We start from the raw sequence: 24,116 nt of genomic DNA on the forward strand, positions 1-24,116 counted from the left end.
CGGTTTCCTCCCACCATAATACTGGCCGCCGTCGTATAAGTGAAATATTCTTGAGTACGGCGTAAAACACCAATCAAATAAATAAATAAATAAATACATGACGACGGTCAGATTTATAGCAGAGGAAACCGGAGTGAAACACCGCGACCTCCGCCAAATAGCTGACAAACATCTTGCTACAGCACTGCATTCGAACATGTGGCCGATCTAATTTGTCAATTAAGGGCCTGATTTTTATTTATTTGTTTTTTCTTTAACGCCATTCTAAAAAATATTTTACTTAGACCATCGGGGCAAGTTTTGTGACTGGAGGAAACCGGGGTGGCCGGCGTAAACCATGAGATGTTTCAGGAACAGACAAGGCCGGGCAACACATGTACATATATTTATTAATTTATTTCACTGGTGTTTAACGCCGTGCCGGGAGGCCTACTCAATAATATATCACTTATACGACGGCGGACAGCATTATGGTGGGAGGAAACCGGGCAGAGCCCGGGAAAGCACGCTGTTAACTCGGCCACTGAGGCGCCTCCACTTACATGTAGCCTACATAGGCTGTACATATTAATGTGTGAATTAATATCGGCATGTATTTACTTGTGGTGAACGTGTAAATATCATTTGTAACTCAACAAATTATAACTATTATAATTACAATAGATTTATACAGCGCAGCATGCTCAAGCTTTGTTGGGGAGCCTACGAATCTGTCGAACATGCTAGCTTTTGTAGACGCGGGAATAAGGTTTCGGAAGAACATGATGACTTTTCAATGGCTTTTCAAACTTCCTAACTTACGTTTTTATTGACAATTTTTCAATGGCTTTTCAAACTTCCTAACTTCCGTTTTTATTAACAATTTATGGATGTAACATTCATTTATGACTATTCAGGTTTTTACAACTTTATAAAGATAGGTCTACCTAATGTTGTCTATCTACAGACTACAAGTATACGTAATAAAAAGGATTCTGACTGAGGAATAAGTAGAGATATGAACTGAATCACCTGGCCCTATATTCAACATCAATTTACTGGTAGGTCTACTCATCATGAAAGTATTTTTAATTTTTTTTTTCGTCTTAATTTTGACTTTTTCATTGGCTCATTTTACTGTTAAGATCGACTTAGAATTCTGTGTTAAAAAAATAAAACTGTCTCTGTGTGTGGGCCGATGTAAATAACAAATAAGAAATGACGATATAAACGAAGTAAATAACACTTGCAGATTCGATGAGTCCACTTGTGATGATATGTCATGCAACCACGCACTCATGTAATTAACATAAGTATAGCTTGATCTAGGAAACATGGCCATCCAACTCACTTAAGAGACTACTCCATTCTGTAACTTAGCTGAGTTTCACCAGCCTCCAAGTTGAGTTCTTCCAAAACCACTGGATAAAATATTTCGTTAATTTTCGACAACTGGAATTTTGCAACAACCCACATGACACTCTATGGCTCCAAATTTAAAATGGCGACTTGGAGTAAAGTTGGAGATATTTGATGAAAGAAAGATTTTGAGTGACGATTTGAAACAGATCAACGAATGTGAGATTGACATCTTTCTGCACTTGAAAAAATATGTGCATAACAATTTTCTTTTTGTTATTACTAGCATATACAAAGCTGTTGTGTTTAGCACATGTCTGAACACGTTTGACAACGTTGTTGTTGTTTGACTAAAGCAAATTTTAAGCCGAATGTAGGACTGCGTAATGGCATATTCCTAAATTTATGCTCATGCCTTTATGATTGTGATCTCGCCGTATTTGCCTTTAGAGTGACCCTATTTGCATATATCGCAAACAACGCGTGATGCACACTAGCATACTGTGTAAGTCTTCTTCCAGCTTGTCAACAAATTCAACAACAACATGTGAAGACAAGGTTAACCCATTAATAAAGTATCTCAGCTCCAGATTTATTCTTCATTACGTTGGTTTGTTGCATGCTTTGCTGAAGTAGTTACATGTATCAGCTTGAAATAATCCAAGACCTTATCACAATGAGGAGTTTGTCCTCACTCCAACTTTATCTGTACCTTGTGTTGTAGGTTTAACAGTTTACACGAAGAATAGATACAGATATGTATTTCTTGGATCCAGAGGAGGCACAAAGTGACATTGGTAAGAACAGTTGTATTCTGTGACAGGGCACTTCATTTAACAGCAGTAATAGCCGTCAGCATAGGTTTAGCCAGGGAAGAGAGTAGAGGGTCCTCTCAATGCCTTTGAGGCACCCTATTCCGACAAAATTAACATAGGAAAGATAATTGGGAATCTAGGAGAAAAGTGTGAGACATTCTGATTTCAAAGTCTGGTTAAATCTGTTTATAATAATAGTAAGAAGCCTTAGCCTTGGTTGATGAGATAGATCTATATGGCATGATGGGATCTAGCTCTGGCTACCAGCCGTGCTGGTTCCAGTATGGACTTAAGACAGAAGTTTTAATACAGCTTTATTAAGCTTGGGAGCCTGAACATTTTATGGTACTAAAATGGCTGTAAATATTGCTTTACACTGTTACTGAATCACCTGTTTTTATTTGCAGACTCGACTGTTACCCCTATAGAAAGTGTACCAGCAGGGCAGAAGCAGTATGGCTACCTGCTGGAGTCAGATGACCTGCCCTCACTGGACCTGCAGGTGGACAGACACAGAGAAAAACAGAGGCAGAAGTTAAAACATGTACAGATTGGGGCAACGACTTACAGTTCAAGCTCTGAGCTGTCAGATAAATCTGATGATGAAGCAGGTAAGATGGTGTCGGAATACTTCATCTCGAAAAATTCATATTTGTTAATCAAATCAAATTTCCTCTGCTTTTCAAGAATTGTTCTAAGTTTTGGGGCCTCCGTGGCTCAGTTGGTTAGCGCGCTAGCGCAGCGTAATGTCCCAGGAGTCTCTCTCCAATGCGGTTGCTGTGAGTTCCAAGTCCAGCTCACGCTTCCTCTCCGGTCGTACGTGGGAAGGTTTGCCAGCAACCTGCGGATGGTCGTGGGTTTCCCACCATAATGCTGGCCGCCGTCGTATAAGTGAAATATTGAGTACGGCGTAAAACACCAATCAAATAAATAAATAAATAAATGTTCTAATTATTGCCTCTGAGTAAATATCAAACTAGTACCATCAATTTATAGGAACTTTATTACCAATTTTGTAAGGTAACAAGCTCTTTGAAGAGGCTGATATTTTGTGAGAGGTAATTATTTTGGCTCCTCTAAAACAATAGAAAACAATTTGATTGGATTCTTGCAGATGAATTGTTAAACTGATATCAGATAAGAAAGTCTGTATGCACTGACAAAATTGAGTTTTAGCCGCAACAAACAGTGGCAGATATTGTAATTTTGGGCCTGTTGTCAGAAAAATTGAATGCCTTTGCTTTAAACTACTTCATTGATTGTATTGACAGTCCCGACATTGACTCGTGCAGAAATACGAGATATATACAAGGAGCTGCAGGTGATAAGTAATAAGCTGAAGGTAATTATAAGACATCTGTATTTAGTCTGGGCACCTTGACACTGGCCAAGCTTTTGCCCTCAAAATGTCACGTATATTTGATAAGGATTATGACTTGGCTTGGGAGATTATTGCAATGATTTCTATGCTGTACTCCATTTGATTTGTTGTAAGATATATATACATGCCAATTTGTCTTATTATGTGGAAATGTTAGTATACAAAGAAGGTGTGTTACTTTTGAAATCTATGACAAATTATTCCATTTGAGTCCGCCATACATTTATAACTGAGCATTTCAATTGGCCTGCACTGACTGGTGTATAAAATAAAAATGACAATATTTTTAAGGAAGAAAACAAAATACTGCGAGAACGTGAACAAGCTGTCAAGGAACGTGAGAGACTTGCAACGATTTCTCAGAATAGTATTCAGACGATTACGGACTTTGAAATTCGGCAGCGCTGGAGGGAGACAGGGGAGGTAGGCTATGTGGTTGTTCTGGAGCAAGCATTGTTGTGTACAAGTCAACCGTTAAAATATTAGTTAGGCATTTTTGACTCTTTTCTTAATTTTTGTCATATTTATGCAACTGGTACATGATATCTATAATGTGCCAGAAAAGCCTGATCAATTTTTTCATGTTGTATCCTATTTATAACTTGACTGGAAGAAAAAAGTATTTTCAGAAGAGAAGTTGTGGGAAAATACATTGATTATTCATGTACATGTGTTTGCACAGTGTATACACATCTTTTCCCTTCTTAGTTTTATCTTTCCTCTTTCAAGAAACATCGCAAGGAGATTTCAGATCTGGAGCAACAGTTGCGTGAAAAAGGAAAAGAGAACAAACGACTGAAGGAGAATTTTGAAACCTTGAAACTAGCCAATGACACTTTAAGAAAAGAGGTAAAGTTAACCCTGACACTAGCGTTCAATAATTTCATTGAGTTGTTTTGTAAGACAGCATTGAAATATTTCAATAATGTCGTTATCATTTTTGTGTAAGTCTTCATTGAAATGTTGAATTATTTTTAGTACTGTTTTACATTCTTTGCTTAAGGATTCTGATTGTACACTTTTATGTAATTCTTTGAAGTAATTGTTCAGTTGTTTTGTTTTTCTGCTTTTTTATTTGTTTATTCTATGCATGCCTGTGCTTCTGTCTGTCTGTTTTTATGATGATGTTATTTTTTTATATCTGTACATTCTCTGTTGCTTTTCTGTCTTCTATCACAGCTGCAGACATTACAGATCCAGCATGAGAAGCTGGAGAAACAGTCCATTAGCCTACAATCAAGGCTCACTAACCTGCAGGTGAGGAGGATGTTTTTGCTTGTGAAAAATGTTGAAAATCTTTGTGTCACATATGGGAAAGTGTGTCAATTACATGTCCCAGACCAGTATTCTATTCTGGGCACTCCATTTTTCTTCACCCATGAAACTGACCATCATCATATGAGTGGTCTGTTCTAGAGTACATGGTTCATCAACAAGCAGTCACTCTGTTAATTTATTAAGTGGGCACAATTATTAAGCTCCTGTCTTGTTTTCTTGACTCTAAAAAATTTTGTAAAATAGGGAAGAGATAGAATTTGGGCAATTTGATAGATATTTCATCACGTTTGTGCCTGATTTCTGTTTCACATATGTACATTGTGTAATTATGTCATATTTCAGAGGAGGCAAGAGGTCAGCCAAAGACAACCTCAGACACAGCATTTAAGTAATCCTGGTTCAGCACCCTCTACAGGCTATCCTGATGACAAACAAGGGAAGCAACAAAAACAGAAAGATGGGCAGTGTGCAAAAGCCAGCAAGCCCAAGGTTGGTTTAGAACTATGGTTTTCTTGTTCTTTAATTTGTATAAATGTTCCCTAATTTCTGTTGAAGTGATTCAATTTCTAAATAATTTTGAGCAAAGACTTTTTTCATAGTGCATTTCATTTATATATATTTTTTTCCATTTTAAAACCAGATCAACCTGCAGGTGGTCGTGGGTTTCCCCAGGCTCTGCCTGGTTTCCTCCCATTATAATGCTGGCCGCCGTCGTACTAGTGAAATATTAAGTACGGCCTAAAACACCAATCAAATAAATAAATAAATAAATAAATAAAACCAGATATGTGTACTGTGGCCATGATACATGCTCTTAAGAACCCCTTTAATTAGAATTGTGTGAAAAGAGTGAATTGGTTTTATGTGCAGGTGGGCAGTGGAGTTTATGAAATCCTAGGTGTGTTACTAGACTGGGTGGCAGACCTTCACCTACGACAGGTAGTTACAGAGCAGCCGACCCAGCCACTGGAGAGCCTACCTGCCTCAACTCTCATACACAGCAAGTGTCTAAAGGTGAGTTCTATGTGATTGCTCTGTAAGGTGAGTTGTACACAGTTCTGTGGTAGGAACAGAGTGGTGGACCTTCACCTGTGACAGGTAGTCATAGAGCAGCCCACAAGGCCTGTGGAGAGTCTACCTGCCTCAGACCTCATACATAGCAAGTGTCTGAAGGTGAGTTCTATGTGATTGCTCTGTAAGGTGAGTTGTACACAGTTCTGTGGTAGGGACAGAGTGGTGGACCTTCACCTGTGACAGGTAGTCGTAGGGCAGCCCACAAGGCCCGTGGAGAGTCTACCTGCCTCAGACCTCATACATAGCAAGTGTCTGAAGGGGAGGTCTATGTGATTGCTCTGTAAGGTGAGTTGTACACAGTTCTGTGGTAGGGACAGATTGGTGGACCTTCACGTGTGACAGGTAGTCATAGAGCAGCCCACAAGGCCCGTGGAGAGTCTACCTGCCTCAGACCTCATACATAGCAAGTGTCTGAAGGTGAGTTCTATGTGATTGCTCTGTAAGGTGGGTTGTACACAGTTCTGTGGTAGGGACAGAGTGGTGGACCTTCACCTGTGACAGGTAGTCATAGAGCAGCCCACAAGGCCCGTGGAGAGTCTACCTGACTCAGACCTCATACATAGCAAGTGTCTGAAGGTGTTCTATGTGATTGCTTTGTAAGGTGAGTTGTACACATTTCTGTGGTAGGGACAGAGTGGTGGACCTTCACCTGTGACAGGTAGTCATAGAGCAGCCCACAAGGCCCGTGGAGAGTCTACCTGCCTCAGACCTCATACATAGCAAGTGTCTGAAGGTGTTCTATGTGATTGCTCTGTAAGGTGGGATGTACACAGTTCTGTGGTAGGGAGTAGGGACCTTCACCTGTGACAGGTAGTCATAGAGCAGTCCACCCCACTCCTGGAGAGTTTTTAGTTTGTTGAGAGATGTGGTGTATAGTGTTGGATTTCAAATGTCTATAATGTTTTCTCTGGTTAGCTGAGCTTTAGTGTAATGTAGGCAGTAATATATATTATGGCAAGTATTTATAACAAACCTGATGTGCAACCTCTTTAGGTGTAACCGTTCTCTGCACAACCACTTTATTTAATGGAAAGTTGATATTTTGACAGACTTCAAATAGCTAAATAGGTTTTTCACATTTTCATGCAGTTTTCAATGATTTATTCGTTTTTTCATTAGATTGATGATTTGCGCCAGACCCAAGAATATTTCACTTATACGACGACAGGCAAAGTTATAGTAGCACAAAACCGATGACAATCCACAGGGTGGTTGCATACTTCCCCCACACACATTACAACCAAAGAGTAAGCCAGTGTGAGCTGGACTTGAACAATTGCTTTGGTGTGAAGCGTTTTACTGCAGTAACACATTAACCACTTGGCCAAGGAGGCCCATTCACTGATTTTTCTGAATCTCCGAATCTCCGTGTTACAGATCCTTCCTTGTCTGGGTGAGGTGATAAGGGAGTTTCCAGGCAGTCACAACAGGATTTACCTCCCTTGTTTGCAGTTTATTTATTGGTCCTTGTTGAATTTAGAACAGTCAAAGACGCCACAGGTAATGAAAGTATCAAATTCATCATAGCTGTATGTGAAAATACATGGAAGTACTGTATTTTTCTGAAAATTTAAACATTTGTCAAGTGACACATTTTGCTTCATTCTCATTTATTTGCCCAATGTATCACTTTTAATTTTTTTTTTGGTGAAGTTTGATTAATTTTGTATGTGGAAAACCAAAGTATTGACATCAAAAGCATCATTTGAAGGCCTTTATATGCTTCTGAAAGTGTATTTTGACATTTCAAACTTTAGATGATATACAGTTTGAATAGCTGAAATTGAGTATGCCTGAATCAACAGGATTTATGGAATGTAATGTTTCATTACGAACTGCAGTTCGTTTATGTTATGTCATGACATGAGCATCTTGAATACAAATAAGTAATCTCAAGATAGCAAATACACTCCAGATTTTGTAAGTAAGTGTTTTTTTTTTTTTAAATAACTTTCTGCTTTATTAACTTAAATATTGAACCTTAATAATCAGCATTTACATTTAGTTTCCAAAATACTTCAAATGATTTTTTAGAGATACACTGTGTTCACTTGTCCAAAGTTCATCACATGTGTTGTGTTCGTACCACTAATACTGAACTGAAATGTTTCTGTTCTCAAAAGACTGGTTTGACGTCCACTTTGCGTCGGCTGGGAGAGGAGCTGTACAAACCCAGGGTTGTCAGATTCCAGGAGGAGGACAAAACGGTCCCCGTGACAACCCCAGTGTCTCCTGGCAGAGGTGACAGGGGAGATAAATCCAGGGAAACATACTTTTTCAAGAGCACAGATCTCCACACAAGATTTCTCTCCTCCTTGATCATACTGAAAACACTATCACAAGGTAAGTGCATGTGTATGAACATTTTCTGTTACATGCCTAATTTATTTTATGAGTATCTGTTACAGATTCAATCAACTTCATTGATTTTCATTCTTCATTTATTTCCAATTTTCCTACCTACCATGTGATAGGCAGTTTACGATTTTTTAGCCACCGATAGCCTGTCGCATATATTATGTAGGAATGGACACTTGATGTGTGATGCTGGATGATAATTGTAAGCCAGATCAGGATAGCATCATGTCTTTTGTTGAATCATAACTTGACAACCAAGTTTCTGAGTGTAAAGAAGATACAAAATCTGAATGGTTACATGTATTTCCCTGAAACTTTTGAAAGAATACAGATGTGTAAAACATCACATTTGTGAGCATGTTATGTCGAGTTGTATGCTGTAATGAAGTGTGTTTTGAGGGAGAGCTATATTATCTGAATTATTCTCGTTTTATGCATTTTTTCTTAGCTTTTGTGCTTCCCTCAAATTTTATGACTCCATACTTAACAGCTGTTGAACAACATTAAGTTTCGCTGAAACTAGCTAAGGAGTTATGGTAAAGCAACAGTCTTGCTATTAAAACAGTTTAGACTGTCTGACTTCCAGCTAATAGATTTTGACCACTATTGTAATGTGTTAGGATCCATCTTCCACTGACTGAGCTGAAACATTGTGTTTATCATGAAGACTGGTTTTTTCCTTCCATGAACCTCATTGCAGTCGTATGAGTGAAATATTCTTAGGAATGACATGATGCCAGTCAGTCAAGTTAATGGACATAAGTGATACATGCATTTGACTGATAAATAAATGTATTTGTTGCCAGCCGATGTCCTCGCTCATGTGTTTGACTGCCTGAGAAATGACCTCAAGTCTAACACATGTAAGGACCTGTTCCTGTATTACCAGGCCACTCCCATCATCTTGCCGTATCTCCGGCCAGTACACAAGGTAAGGAACTGTTCCTGTATTACCAGGCCATGCCCATCATCTCAGGCCAGTACAGAAGGTAAGAACCTGTTCTTGTATTACCAGGCTGTGCCCATCATCTCAGGCCAGTACACAAGGTTATGACGTGTTCCTGTATTACCAGGCCATGCCCATCATCTCAGGCCAGTACAGAAGGTAAGCACCTGTTCCTGTATTACCAGGCCATGCCCATCATCTCAGGCCAGTACACAAGGTTATGACCTGTTCCTGTATTACCAGGCCATGCCCATCATCTCAGGCCAGTACAGAAGGTAAGCACCTGTTCCTGTATTACCAGGCCATGCCCATCATCTCAGGCCAGTACACAAGGTTATGACCTGTTCCTGTATTACCAGGCCATGCCCATCATCTCAGGCCAGTACAGAAGGTAAGCACCTGTTCCTGTATTACCAGGCCATGCCCATCATCTCAGGCCAGTACAGAAGGTAAGCACCTGTTCCTGTATTACCAGGCCATGCCCATCATCTCAGGCCAGTACAGAAGGTAAGCACCTGTTCCTGTATTACCAGGCCATGCCCGTCATCTCAGGCCAGTACAGAAGGTAAGCACCTGTTCCTGTATTACCAGGCCATGCCCATCATCTCAGGCCAGTACAGAAGGTAAGCACCTGTTCCTGTATTACCAGGCCATGCCCATCATCTCAGGCCAGTACAGAAGGTAAGCACCTGTTCCTGTATTACCAGGCCATGCCCGTCATCTCAGGCCAGTACAGAAGGTAAGCACCTGTTCCTGTATTACCAGGCCATGCCCATCATCTCAGGCCAGTACACAAGGCAATCAAATAAATATATAAATAAATAAACTGATAAAATTATGATTTCTGTGAAACCCTGAAGGTGCTTACATGTAATATATTGCTTCAATAAGCAAGACCGATGAGTCACAGTCGGAATTTACATCCTTTTATATATGCTAATAACAGCTTTAGAATGGTGGAGTCTTTCCCATCTTGCCAGTGGATTCCATCCCAAGTTGATTCACGTCTAAAACTCTTCTAATTGTCACCATCATCTTGTGTACATCCTCTTATGGTGTTAAACATGGCTTAAGGGGGTAGACAGAGTATAGCCAACCAAATATATATGTAAGAACCGGTATAATGTGATTGAGTGGGACATCATGTCTGGTGTCTTTGGCATGACATTCGATGGGGGTAAGAACTATGGATACAACTATACTGTGGATCAACACCATTGTTATAGAGTTGAAATGATGTTGAAAATAGTGTTACACCCCAAGCTAACAAACAAACTAGTATGATAGTAAGTTAGAGAATACGTAGTATATGCTAAATGAAAGTGTCCTTAAGAGTACATGTATTTTGGTGTCTTATGCTGAAATCTTTATAATGTTGTAGTCACTTTTTACTTGTACGTGTATCTCTGTGTATATATGTACCAGTCAAGGTTAAGTTGCTTATGAAGAGTAAAGCTGTTTTTCTTACTGAAGAACTTGTGATTTGCGATCAATTTATCATGATTGGATTGCATTGCATTATCAAAAGCTGAAGTTTTATGCTATATGAATGTTTTTGTTGTATCCTCGTGACATGTTTTTTTTCAGACGTTTTTGTCATCAGCTGTGGACATCTACCTCCAGATGTCCATGGAGTCCGCCTTCCTCCAGCACTTCCTGGACAGCTGTAGTAATGAGCACTGGTTCAGGACGGTTGCCATGGCGCTGAGATCTCCAAACTTGGACACTCAGGTGCTGGAGAAAATCAGCATTATTCTGCAAAAACTCTCCAAGATGAAGTAAGGCTTCAAAGTGGGCTTCCATTGCTTATATTTAACTTTATCGAGACGTGTGAATTTTTGGTATGTGGGGCAAAGTATGTAGATCATGGCATAAACTTTTTCAATAAATGGTGACCGATCCATTTGATGTTATTTTGTGACACTGCAAACATTGTGGGATGATGTGATAATACAAAAGGCTGTTGTGATATAAATCACAAATAAAACTTGTTATATCATTGCATATGAAGTCAAACTAGTGCACTGGACTTCTGAACAAAGCTGAACAAAGCTTTGAAATTATTAACTTAGATGATGAAGAAGAGTAAAATAGTCAGATGTTGTGCAAAAGACACATGACAATATTTATTACCTGGGGCCTATACTGACTCAATTTTCACCTGACATGTAAGGCTGCAGGTTCAAATCCAGATAACGCTGGATCAGCTTTAAGTCAGGAAGATTTGTCAATTACGTAACGGATGATTTACTCAATCAGCCTGGGATGGCTCCAGCAATAAACCTGTCATTCGCCAAAGAAATCAGATGTTCTGGGGTATGACGTTAAAGACCTAAATCAAAAAAGTAAAAAGTTTTAAAGCTGACTTAACATAAAGTTAAAAAAAAAATTTGGAAAATGTGGTTGTGAGAAGCTTGGTTTTTATGCAGAATTTTAATATATTGTCCTCAGTCAACCAACACCAGTGCTTTATGTCAGTACATACGGAAAGAGGTTGACCTTTACCCTTTTGCACTATTTTTGCAGGCCCAACAAAAAGTACTTTGAGGTGTACACGATAATCAGTGTTATCCAGGAGCTGTTGAGAGGAGCAGCCAATGATAGTGCCTTCCTCTCCATGAACCTCAAATCTATTCTGTTTAACCTGGGTGTGCAGACTAAAACAGCAGGGGCTCGCTAAGGGCATGATTTGTCCCTCTCGGCTTATTTAGCCGTTACAAGAAAAGTGGGGACCCGACAAAGATGTCAGTGTGGACTACAACAGAGGGACTCAGCATAGCTTCTTAAGCCTTACTGGACAAGCAGGGATGCTGTAGAAGTGGGTGCTACAGTCTAGAATAAGGAATTTGGAGGGTCACCCTTAGGTTTCTAAGACAGCTGGCAAGCAGGCACACAGAAGAGGTTACAGAGCGGAGAGGTTTTCCAAGAGCAGAAGCCATGCTAGGGAGTCCCACTTGCGAAGACACTGCCAAGGTGCATGTGACAGTGTGGAATAAGACATGTGGAGCTTTAATATCCGGTCTACAGCTTCTACAGACAAGAGGGGACACTATACAGCCACTTGTCATTGTCCAGCTAGTGCTGATTGGGTGAAGGTGGCATGCTAAACTTTCTCAAACTTTCCTTGTCAAGGAAACTTCCTGTTACGATTGTGCTTCACTGTGCATGTGGTACATTCCAGACAGGGACTTTATTTTCACACAGGTACAATGTAGCAATAAATGACCTTTTTGTGATAAATTACATTTCTTGTTTTTATGTAAATTTCATGCATAATTCCCAGTGGAAAGGTTAGCGATTTTTGCAGAAATAAATATGTGTCACTTGTCCAAAAATTTATTGGCTTGAAGCAAGAATAGTAAATTATCAATTCTGAAGTAGAGATGCTGTTTCTTGTATTTCTCTTGGATATTCTGGTATGCAGTATATATTTGCTGTGTACATATATAAGTGTGGTATAGACTGATACCTATATATAGCTTTCCAGGCTTTTGTTGCTCATCCTTTAATCTGTGCTATCAGTTTGTGAAGAAGTCATAAGCACGCTCTTGAACACCAGTGAACACATTTACCCGGTAACAAATAAAGAAACTGATGTGGTTGATTTTACGATGGCCGAACTTGTCTTAAATGAGCAACTTCCATGCATAGGCTAAATCTAGAGTAGAATGATACCCCTCTTACTCCTCTTTACTACATCCATTAACGTGACCGTCCTCATAAAAGTTAAAAAAACAAAACAAAACAAAACAAAACAAAAAAAACACGAAGAAGATAGCTGTTGCCGATAATAGCAGAAGTGTTTCCTATATCCAAGCCGCAAACAGAAAATGCGTAGCCCATTTGCCGTCTTAATTTGGTTAAACCTGTGACTAATATAATAGTTATGTTAGTTCCAGGTTAAACGAATATGTGCTGCATTCAATGGGCAGTTTCAAGGGAATTAAGTTAGGCGCACTACGGCGCGGTGTTGCCTCCCCTGATGCATTTGTTTTCATTGGGACTATGAGACATTAGTCAAACGCATGGAATCTTCTAGCGCAGCCGTTTCTGAAACGTTTGAAGTGACAACCACATACATGTCGATCCAAGGTTTACACTTCCCAGTTCTGAACACAAAGCGACGGGAGGATAAGATGAGGTTAAATGAGTTGACTAGGGACTTACAGTGAACTTGGCGTGAGTGGTTCGTGACCGCATACTAGCTTGCATTTCAATAGCCATATTACACGAAACGTAAGTTCAATCCTATTCCTATTTGTTTTGAAGAGGGGGGCACCCGAGGCCGAGGTGGTCAGCGTGACAGCCGGACGCCATGACCTGCCAGCCTCTCACCAATGTGGTCGCGGTAAATTCGACCAGATCATGCTGGCTGCATCTCCGGTCGGACGTGGAAAGGTGTGTCGGTAGTCTCGGGACGGTCGTGGGTTGTTCCCGGGCTGTGTCCGGTTCTTCACACGATAATGCCGGCTGAGGTCGTACAAGTGAACTGTTCTTGAGTACGGCGTAAAACACCAATCAAACAAATAAATAAATAAATTTTGAAGGTACCAGAACATTATTTTTCCTCAGGCCTAAATGGCAAAACAAGTTTTTGCGTGGTGTTACATGAGATTCGCCCAGACTGCTTACTTTCCCCCAATATTTTGTATGTTGGGTGTGTAAAAACTCCGACATCCCGGTTTCCTCCACACATAAACTCTACCATCGTCAGATATGTGAAAATTTCTTCTGTATCACTACGGCATATACAATTAAGCCAATCAACTTATAGACTCGTGCTGTCAAAAAAAAAATCTGTTCAATTTAACACAGTGTGTTGTCTGAGTGATGCTAGAATGTACTCTGTTACTGTAGCAAATTCTGCTCAAGAATACTCAACTTATACTACGGCGGCCATCATTGATGTGGGAGGAAACAGAGCAGAATCCGGAGGAAACCCACAGCCATCCGCAGGTGGCTGACCGACCTTCCCACGTGCGGCCAGAGAGGAAGCCAGCATGAGTTGGACTTGAACTCACAGTGACTGCATTGGTGAAAGGCTACTGGGTCATTACGCTGCACAAGTGCGCTAACCAGCTGAGCCACCGAAGCCCCCGATTATGCTGTTAAATACAACACAAATATTCTTTTCATTCAACATAAGGATTCTATCAGACAAACAGGATATTGTATTGAATATAAAACAGTATGATGTTATAATAACAGTATATTCTAATATCACTTTGACAACAGCCTTTCTGTCGAAGTCAACAAGTTCTCTTGTTGAGTGTGTCGCTGGGAAAACGGTTTCCTGTTCAGCTTACTGTGGTACTTCTTGTATGTATTTATACTAAGTGTGTATGGCTAGCTTTTATATTCTTTGCATTTTGTTCAGTCCTATTTTAATACGCCGACAATGATGCGACCAAATTAGTGCTAATCTAATGTTAAACTTCAAACTAACGAATCAGATCACTGCGGCGAGACTTTAATATTGGGACTGGTTGGTTTGTCAAGTTCCTGATTTTCTCCAGCAAAGCACCCCTTCAATCATGCAGTAAGCCTGGCTGCCGTCGTATAAATGAAATATACTTTTAGTATAGCGCTAATGACAAATCAATTAAATATCGACGTGGAATGTGGTATATACAAGATAAATCGATCACGGCAATTGGAAATTAAGTGAAAACGCATAAAAACAATTTTTAACAAAATATATAAATATATTTATTTACATTGAATTGACATCAGTCAAATCTTATATGATGTGCTGTGAACAGGACTCCTGAACAATGCATATCTGGAATCAAATGTAATACAACCTTGAGCCTTTTGCATCATCAACCGGAGGTAGACCCTGCTTAGACATCGCGCTTTGCGATTCGTAGGTGATTCGCGCACAGTGGACGGATGTCTGGGAAAATATCTTTTTTTTTATGGAGTCATTTGAACATAACTGTGACCAGCAAGTACCAATTTTGTGTCATAATGAGGCTATGGTATGTTATTTTATACAATGGTACACAATGATATCTGCATGGGGAAATATATACAATGATGAATGATGAATCAAGGCATGGTTTGGCAGTGGAAGAGATTCATGTGATAACATTGAAAAACGAACAACAATATCGTTTATAACAACCATTATAAAACGTGATATCAGTTAATTAACTAGCACTAACACATATTGTCAGACTCTCGAATCCTTCACATTGTGACAATTAGGAAAACAATAGATGTTCAAAAATAGAGAGTATCTACACATACACATATATATATATGTGTGTGTGTGTGTGCGTGTGTGTGTATGCGCGTGTCAAATCAAGTTTAACGTGTACATATATGAGTGGTAAGATTAAACATTCACGTAGTAACGATTCCACGAGGATTTAATTCTGAAGTCAGTTTTTTTTTACAGATGGTCAAGTTTTTTGAACTGGAGTTTAGAAAAGCACCAACACATGACAAGAAAATATACAAGCGCTAGATGATATTTGATGAAAATGAGATGAGAGACATTCGAAAAATAGTTTAAAAAGAAAACCCTCTTTTTTGCTTGCGAGTTAGGAGAAATACACTGCATAAAAACCCACTAGTGAGGTTATTAACACGCCAAACACTTTGTAAATTCATGTATAAATAGAAACGTTCCCTGAGCTTGTAGAACGCGGCCAAATCTGCTTGATTGCAAGCGTCTCTATCAGTCAGTGACCTAACATTGTTGAAAACAACCAGCTATTTTTGTTCTCAAATATAGCTTGTATTAAAAAAGTGCGCCTCGAAAATTGCTTCAGTTTCGCTTCACAAGTTTGCCTTTGAAATCAGACTGAACCATATTAATGTAAAACTAAGATGTGACCGTTGTATTTGTATAGGGCTGCGCAGATAAAGGTCGCTGGACTCATTCCCCGCAGTGTAATTTTCCATCACAGGCGATGAGCTGAGAATAACACGTCGAGTAGATCCTGATGGCTGGAGATAGCTGGGCTAGTCAGGACAATACTGATAGTTTATGGCAATGCTTGACCGGGACAAAAGCCTGTTTTTTCATCTTGCTCTACACATAATGGCCGTGAACACCTTCTGTGGATGAAGAAAAATGAGAAGTGTTAAAGTGATATAGGATCGAGTGTCAGATATTGCAATCCGCGGAAATCTGACACTATAAAGGTTCTGTCCGACACCAGCGGCGTCGTAAGTCATCCGTAGGCTGACGGGTGGAGTGAGATATAGGCAATAAAACTGGACTCTCGTTAAACAGTGACAGAGAAGAATGGTTTAAGACCAATAACCCTGATCGTATTCGACAAATACAGGTGTGGTATACAAACAGATAGAAACGCACAACCACTTAATGAACTAAGCCGATAAAGCTGTGAAGGTTTATTGCAATGCAGACATTTTTACGCGTTTTTAAACTTGTTTATTTACCGCTTTTGCATGTCCGCACAATGTAAGTGTGCTCTAGGCGATGTATAATTTTAAGAATTTCTAAAATTTTAAAGATGGAGAAAACATAAAGATTATTTCAATATAAGACGAAACTAAGAATGTGAAATTTTTTGTACATATGGTGTTCAATCGACAAAACCCATGAAGACCATAGTTACACTTAACTTTTCACGTTTTCTTCTCCTTTAAGCTCCATTTTTTAAAATGTTTTCCTATAAGTTGACTACGGTATGTTTATTGTTTGTGGAGCTATATGGTCTGTTTGAAAGCACTCTGGCTAACAGGCAATACCACTTGCACCCACAGCCCGTGTCCATCCACCTATTCCCCACACACCCCAACACTTACCGTGGTCAATCTGTAGACAATAGCCCCTATGGACATCGTCGTCACTGCCCCCTCGGCCGCTGTCACTCGTGCCCGTATCTCCCGACAAATCGCTCGTGGAGTCGTCCGATTTCCGCCCAAACATCCCAGCCTCCGACATGTCCTGTGAATAAATGATAATGGAAGTTATTGCCTGAGGTCATTTTACCAAAATGTCATCTCTGGAAAAACAGACTTTAGCAAAGATACAATCTAAGATAAACATTGAGCTATTTGGTACTCGAAACAGTAGTGGAGATTTGACCAACTCTCTAATTATATATGAATTTGACCATTTCCTCTCACGTGTGCTATGACATTGCTTTCTCCACATGTACAGCAGCACGCAACAATGGAGGCTCTTCGCTTTGGTTATTTATACAACCTGATGGGACGTGAATTGCATGCATACTGTATCATAACTCAATCACCAAGCTTTGGTTAAGCTATCTTTGTTACGGTTTTTTGTATCTACATAAAAAGTAAGTTATTTGTTTATAGCGGTATGTCCTTTGATTATGTTGTATTTTCTTCCCCGAGAGTAAATTATGTGATTGGGTGTTCCAAAAAAACAAAGATGAGCAAAAAAGATAAAGAAATGAGATCTTGTCTGTTTTAATTGCCGCTATTAGTTTTTCTCTTTTCTTTCGTTTTTTTCCCCCAAAGAGACTGTACACATGCATGGTGTATTACATTAAGAATAATATTCGACTTGTCTTCTGTCTTTTCTACTGTTTAGATGATGATTACTTGTAGTCGTGATACAGCGCCACGTGTTACATATTAAACACTTTAGTACAGTCCAAATTCTTATCCAGTCCACGTTTGCCGTGTGTTGGAATCTGGCCTATTATAACCGTGTACAATATCTGCCCGTATGGTTCGCCAGGCTGGCCACAAGAGGCTTGTGGCACACTAAACTGACTGTCATTCAGAACAGCTTCGCATCTTACACACCTAGCCCTTATCCCCCCTTGTGAGTGACAGGTTGCTCAGGTCTGAGCAGGATTAGCGAGTTGTGCTGGGGTCAAGTTGATGCATCCTATAATTACTTTTTGAACGACGGCTTAATCCGAGGCTTAGGGGATTAAATGGTCTAGTTCTTGTTGTGGTTATCTGTTGATGGGCCCTCAAGGGTCCCGGCCCCTCTCGCCAATGGTTTGTCCCACGAGGATGACACCAAATGTATAATGGCCGCGATGATTGGTTTACTTTTGCCGGGTGATGAAGCTGCCCTTAGGGTCAGAAAACTTAATCAAGCCAACAATCAGGCTGTGCCTAAAGTGAATGGTCCCCGCCTCGGCTGTTTCCGCAAGTGGTAACCCTGTCACTGTAACTGTCACCCACAACCCCTCCCAGCGGACGACACAGCCTTTCCGTGGACATCACAAAAAGACAGGTGACAACCCTTTAGTCAGACAAACCGATTGCCATTCGATTAAATCTTTTAATTTTCATTTCCCAATCCGCTTGTTTTTGTTCGTTCTCGCGAGCGGGGAGAATTTTAGTTAAACTAATACCAGGCACCTAAGCCCTCAGCGACGAATGCGAAGTTATTGGAACATGTTCTTAATAAAAGAACGTCCACAGGTTCCCTCAACGTTAACTCTTTAACACCCTGCTACTGTTACCATGTCTCTTTCTCCACGACGTCAAAATCGACAGATTTCAAAATATCGGCTCGTCTTTATCGGCTACTTGTTAGTTGGTAAAATGAAACTGTGAAAGTGATTACAAGAGAAACAAGCCCAGGATGGTCTCGGGAGAAAATATTTGCTCGCCGTTTTTCAGTGACATTCTAAACGAGACCATACAAACTGCCATTTCACTCTACACGCGGCGCTTCTTATGTTACGCACACAATTCCGAACAGTGGGAAAAAGTGGAAAGTTTTCCACCGACAAAACAACTTGCAGCCGCTTCGTGTTTAGTTAGGACATATGTTTAGAAAGATAAGAAATATTCGAACAAACTTAAATTCCCACAGTTTTCTAATATCAACTCGCGTGTCAACTCGAAGTAGACACCGCTAATGTACGTGTGGAAATAACGATAATTGCTTCTTAAGATTGAATGTGAGCACGATTTTGTACATCACAGTGGATGTGTGCAAGAGAACGTCAAAATCCCGTCTTCATGGACGATAATGTCTCAGAGAGGACACTTTAATGTTTCCAGAAGAAAGGCTATAATGATCTATGGTTTCTTTGCGAACTACCTATATATCCTAAACGCTCAGGCTTTGTGGACTCATGTATGCCCACAGCAGTAAATCCGTCTGTGGTTGGTACAGATAAGAGGGCCTTTTCATGCTAATGGTGTCAAAAATTATACGCCTGTAGTGCAAGAATAGCGTGTGAATGTCTCGTTTATTGTGCCGGCAATTGAGCCAAGCTAGTGCAGTGTAGCCTTCATAACTCTTGGTAATTACTAGCCAATCAAAGTCAAGATCTGACCCTCCTGGGACTAACTTACGGACCTTATTACTCTATAGATTTCACATAAATCGCGAAAGCCATTCAGGATTGACTGTTTCCAGTCGAACGCGTCCCAATAGACATTATAAAAGGTTGACTTGTTTCCGATTTTTTAACCGGTTGAGCGTCAGTTTTATTCTCTCCTCGCTTGATTTGCGCCCAGATTTGCAGGACAAAGTCGGCATTTTTATTACCAAACTTGGAGCGCCTCGGGTCATTCGGTATAGTCCACGAACAAATGGATACCGCTTTTAAGATAGCGCGGGTGACCAAAGGCTTCTGAAGTGTCGACCGATCCATTGGCGATGTAGTGCGAACGACACGGGCCGACAGGTAACCCAGCGTAATCTAACACCTAGCTTATAGAACTTCACCTTTCACGACTAAATGGTAGTGATCCGTTTGATGTTATCATTACATGGCCAGAAATTTGAACCTATCATACATCAACCCACACGCCAACATCGCTACATTCCAAGGAAATATGTCCCAAATTTCCATTGAACATTACAGAACAGTTCTAATAAATTTTGTCCCATGCTCTTCAGTATATACAACTGAGATGCCATGTACGACAAAAATGGCTTTGTAAAAAATCAAAACGATTTTCTCAGCTTCCTGTTGTATTATTTCTGGGGTAAACTTGGTCATTCCACTTGAGTAAATCGACCAAATTTATATGCTGTTGTTTATTCAATTGTTGCTGCATTTCCTTCATGTTATTACTTGGGCACAGTGTCTAATCTATTACCATTTGATTTAAAAGAGATTTTTAGAAAGTTGTTCTGGGTATAGCAAAGAACATTTCTAATACCTAAACTTTCGTCCATGATTTAGGGATAAAAATCTGTCTGCATTCAGACAGACCATATTCAATGCACGACAACACAAATCTTTCTCTGGATGAAAATATGAACTCATACCTTTGTAGTGACAGATACATTTGTTTTAAATTATCAGGTAGATAATTTACACATACCTGATTATGGAAGTCAGGACAGTCTGCAGCCCACGCCGATGAATGACGGTCAGGGGAAAGGGCCCATTGTACACGATTAGGTCGGCTCTGTCTCTTTGAGCTGTTCCCTTGTCTCTGGGACGACCGCCTTGGAGAATCGGCGGATTGCTTGGGCTGCTTCATACTACTGGCAAGTTTGGGATGCGACTGAAAAATACGTAAAATATTGCTTTATGGTTAATATGAACATGAACGTTTACAGTCATAACTGTGAGAGTGAGAAATTTACATACATACATATTTGCAAAGAATTCCAGTTTATGGCATGTTGCTCAGGACTGATTTTACTCAGGCGATCTCATCCATTTAAAATACCCAAGCTAAAAACATATCCGAATCTTTAACCTCTTGAGTATCAGTTTTACTCTTGTAACGCGAAATGTTAACTGAAATAGTCCGTTTATGATATTCACCTGCCAGTTTGTTGTGTTATTTCTGTTGCTGTCCGTGAATGAGCTGACCGACTTGTCAAGACCAGAGTCATTTGGGAAGAAATCACGGATATATTGTAGATGCTGCTGCTCCAAAGCTTGGTCGTCGTTCGTTTGCTGGACATTGTAAGGGGGCATGTGTTTTGGTGAGGAGCTTTGTAATGGGGCATCATCATATTTGGATCGGGAATAGTTGTTCTGTCCAGAATACGGACTCTCTAATATCTTTTCTCCTCGCACGATTTCTCCGACGTTTGCGTTTTTGTTGTCGTGTCTTTTATTGGCAGGCTTGTCGTATAAGTCTGGACGAACATTGTCCCCTTCAACTTGTTTATTGTCTCGTCTGCGAATGATGCAAATGGTTGCCAAGATCACAGCTGATAATACTGCCGTCATGGCAACTACAGATATCACGATGACTAGATTGTATTGTCCAGATTTACTCTCCGACAACACGGCGGTGTCGTTCACAACCGAGACAAATATGCTGAAATTGCGCCAAGTCTCCCTCTGTGGGGAGCCATGGTCTCGAACTGCCAGGGAAAGCTTGAAAGTTAGAGAAACGCCTGATGTGAATTTCTTTGTTACTGTTATTCGTCCAGACGTTCTATTGATGGAGATATATTCTGGTGTCCTCTCCTGTTCTAGTATTGCGTACGACAAATTAGCGTTGTCACCGTCGTCTTTGTCTTCCGCGGTTATGGTAAGGATTTCTGAGTTGACGTCCAGCGTGCTTGGGATGGAGACTGAATAATTGTCGTAGGCTGGAAAAGTAATGTGAGGCGTGTTGTCGTTCACGTCCAGCACCTTCACAAATAGCGACACCAAGCTGGATTGGGTTGGCGTTCCTTTGTCTTCTGCAATAACGACAAGTTCATGAATACTCCGCGATTCGCGGTCCAGTGGCTGCACGGCCGTGATAATGCCAGAATCCTTAGAAACTGAGAAAAACTGACTGTCGTAGTTAGAAGACAAGTGATACTGAACTTCTCCTCCCATCCCCAGGTCACTGTCTATAGCGGTCACCTGGCCAACTACTGTGTCATCTACGAGATTTTCGCTAATGTTAAACATGTACTCGGTCCGATTGAAACGAGGCTTCTCATCGTTGATGTCAGTGATTGTTACGGTGATGACAGACGTAGCAGAATTGGGTGGGTTGCCATGATCCTTGGCAACAAGCGTCACCACAGCAGTGTCTTGTAATTCTCTGTCCGGTTTCAAATTGACAGTAATTTCACCAATGTCGGACACGGCAAACATGCCAGCATTTTCTCCCTCCAAGTGATACCCAATGCGACCATTTTCCCCCTCATCCTTATCTGTTGCGGAGACGTTAAGAAGAACTGTTCCTATTTCAGTACCTTCTTCGATCGTGACTGCATATTCTGTTTGCGGTAGAACAGGGTTGTGATCGTTGATATCCTGAACGATAAGTTTAAATCCAGAGCTTGATGTCATAACTGGATTGCCAGAGTCCACACAGATAACGCCAACATAGTCTTCGTTCTGAAGCTCACGGTCAAGAACTGTGCGAAGTTTTATAATGTATTCGTTCGGTTTCTGTGTCTCCAAGGAGTAGCGGTCTCCTTCAATGTTACACTGGACTTCGGCGTTTCTACCTTTGTCTTTGTCCGTCACTGACAAGTACGCCACAAAGGTGCTCAGGTTCGAATGCTCTGATATAACAGCTTGGTCCCCTCCGGGGAGGAAGTTAAAGCTCATCTCAGGAGCGTTGTCATTGACGTCACTGACGTTAACGATAAGTAACGTTCTCTTCGTCTTGGGTACTGTACCGCCATCGCTGGCCTCGATCATAAGCCTATACACTTGCTGCTGCTCAAAATCCACACTCTCTCCGACAGAGACTCGCCCAGTCTTAACGTCGATCGCAAACGCCTGCGTTGGAGTGCTAAATCTGTAGGTAACATTCCCGTTGTCTCCGGCGTCTAGATCCCTGGCCAGCACCTGTAACACGGGCGTTTCCACAGGTAAATCCTCCCGAATAGTCACCGTGTACACCTCCTCTGTAAATTCCGGGTAGTTATCATTGACGTCTGTAATAGTGACTTCTACAAAGACTGTACCAGTTCTTGGAGGCACACCCTGGTCTCTAGCCAGGATCTGAATCTGATAAGAAGACACTTTCTCTCTGTCTAGTTTCCCAGCAACAACTAGCCCGACATCCTGGGTCCTGTCAGGTAAAGTGATAATTCTCATATCAAAGGGAGAGCCAGGAGAGATCATTTCGTAAGAGATCTCGGAATTAGGCCCAATGCTGTCTTTGTCTAAGGCACCACGGAATGGAAACGTTGAGTTGAGCGGTTCGGATTCCGGGATTTGTAGCTGGACCGGACTAACAGGAAATATCGGCCGGTTGTCGTTCATGTCGTTCACAATCACTTGAACGTTTAGGATCTGCAGGAAACCTTCAGCGTTGTGTGCACTAATGTCCAGTTGCAAAGAGCAAGGGTTTTCTTCTCTGGAGCACAATATCTCTCTGTCTAATGCATCTTTAGTGTACAGATGCCCCGTGGACTCTTCTATTGTGAAGTTTCCCGCATGAGGGTTTCCTTTAATGAATATGGTATAGCTCAGTAATGACGAATCCAGATTCAGTCTTTTGATACTGTCTTGTAGCTCTTTGCTCTGGGCCACACTGCCTACAAACGTCCTTTGCCTTTGTCCCTCATTTACAGTAAATGTCTGTCCGCAGACTTTACCGGACAATATCAAGATGGCAGTGACAGTCACAAGGTAGACCACAGACGGTGACATGGCTTAAGTTCAACTAGCATATGACACCGATGAGCCCTTTCTAGAAACTGGATGGACTGAGCTTGCAATCCGTCGTCGTGGTCTCGTATAGGAAAGAATGGCAGAGTATGTCACGTCATTCGAAAGGTGTTACATTTAACTGCGGAAGACGTTAAGCTTTCAGGTATCACCAGTCTGGCGTATGGGATAACTGTGGCGTGTCTGCAGGGTCGCTGAGCTCTCCTCTGCCCCGTGATCCACTTCAGGCCAGCGATTGACACCTAAACACCGAGAGCACACCGTGTAATGTAGAGGTGAATACCTGTAACGAGAGAGTTAACGCTTATATATTTATCTGGGATTTCAAGATAGAGTGGCCACATTTTAACTGCCTAACGTCTGTTGACTCACACCACACAGACCTAATCACTTATTCATGG

At 40.9% G+C, this 24,116-nt stretch overlaps 2 protein-coding genes across 2 annotated transcripts; one reads left to right on the top strand and one right to left on the bottom strand.

Annotated features, from left to right (window-relative positions):
• The first annotated feature begins 1,467 nt into the window (after positions 1-1,467).
• LOC135472189 (coiled-coil domain-containing protein 138-like) lies at positions 1,468-12,567 on the top strand. Its single transcript, XM_064751568.1, has 14 exons — positions 1,468-1,557; positions 2,063-2,135; positions 2,561-2,764; positions 3,425-3,495; positions 3,826-3,957; positions 4,264-4,383; positions 4,714-4,791; positions 5,155-5,301; positions 5,683-5,826; positions 7,264-7,386; positions 8,010-8,229; positions 9,051-9,175; positions 10,778-10,968; positions 11,717-12,567. Exons 2-14 carry the CDS (start codon positions 2,096-2,098, stop codon positions 11,868-11,870), a joined length of 1,749 nt encoding a protein of 582 aa, XP_064607638.1. The 5' UTR covers positions 1,468-1,557; positions 2,063-2,095; the 3' UTR covers positions 11,871-12,567.
• A 3,646-nt stretch (positions 12,568-16,213) lies between these two features.
• On the bottom strand, positions 16,214-23,697 carry LOC135473199 (protocadherin-11 Y-linked-like). Its single transcript, XM_064753041.1, has 4 exons — positions 20,902-23,697; positions 20,450-20,635; positions 16,976-17,117; positions 16,214-16,258 (listed from the first exon to the last, which is right to left on the bottom strand). Exons 1-4 carry the CDS (start codon positions 23,695-23,697, stop codon positions 16,233-16,235), a joined length of 3,150 nt encoding a protein of 1,049 aa, XP_064609111.1. The 3' UTR covers positions 16,214-16,232.
• Positions 23,698-24,116: the final 419 nt, after the last annotated feature.

The sequence above is a fragment of the Liolophura sinensis genome, chromosome 8 (genome assembly GCF_032854445.1).
Source record: "Liolophura sinensis isolate JHLJ2023 chromosome 8, CUHK_Ljap_v2, whole genome shotgun sequence".
In the NCBI taxonomy this organism is placed as follows: domain Eukaryota; kingdom Metazoa; phylum Mollusca; class Polyplacophora; order Chitonida; family Chitonidae; genus Liolophura; species Liolophura sinensis.

Coding starts and splice junctions, on each gene's coding strand:
- LOC135472189 (XM_064751568.1), top strand. CDS start 2,096: ATGTATTTCTTGGATCCAGAGGAGGCACAAAGTGACATTG. Junction 3,958..4,263: donor GCTGGAGGGAGACAGGGGAG/GTAGGCTATGTG, acceptor TCCTCTTTCAAG/AAACATCGCAAGGAGATTTC. Junction 4,792..5,154: donor CAAGGCTCACTAACCTGCAG/GTGAGGAGGATG, acceptor GTCATATTTCAG/AGGAGGCAAGAGGTCAGCCA.
- LOC135473199 (XM_064753041.1), bottom strand. CDS start 23,697: ATGTCACCGTCTGTGGTCTACCTTGTGACTGTCACTGCCATCTTGATA. Junction 17,118..20,449: donor GTCCTGACTTCCATAATCAG/GTATGTGTAAAT, acceptor ATTTATTCACAG/GACATGTCGGAGGCTGGGAT. Junction 16,259..16,975: donor TTGTCTACAGATTGACCACG/GTAAGTGTTGGG, acceptor CTTCATCCACAG/AAGGTGTTCACGGCCATTAT.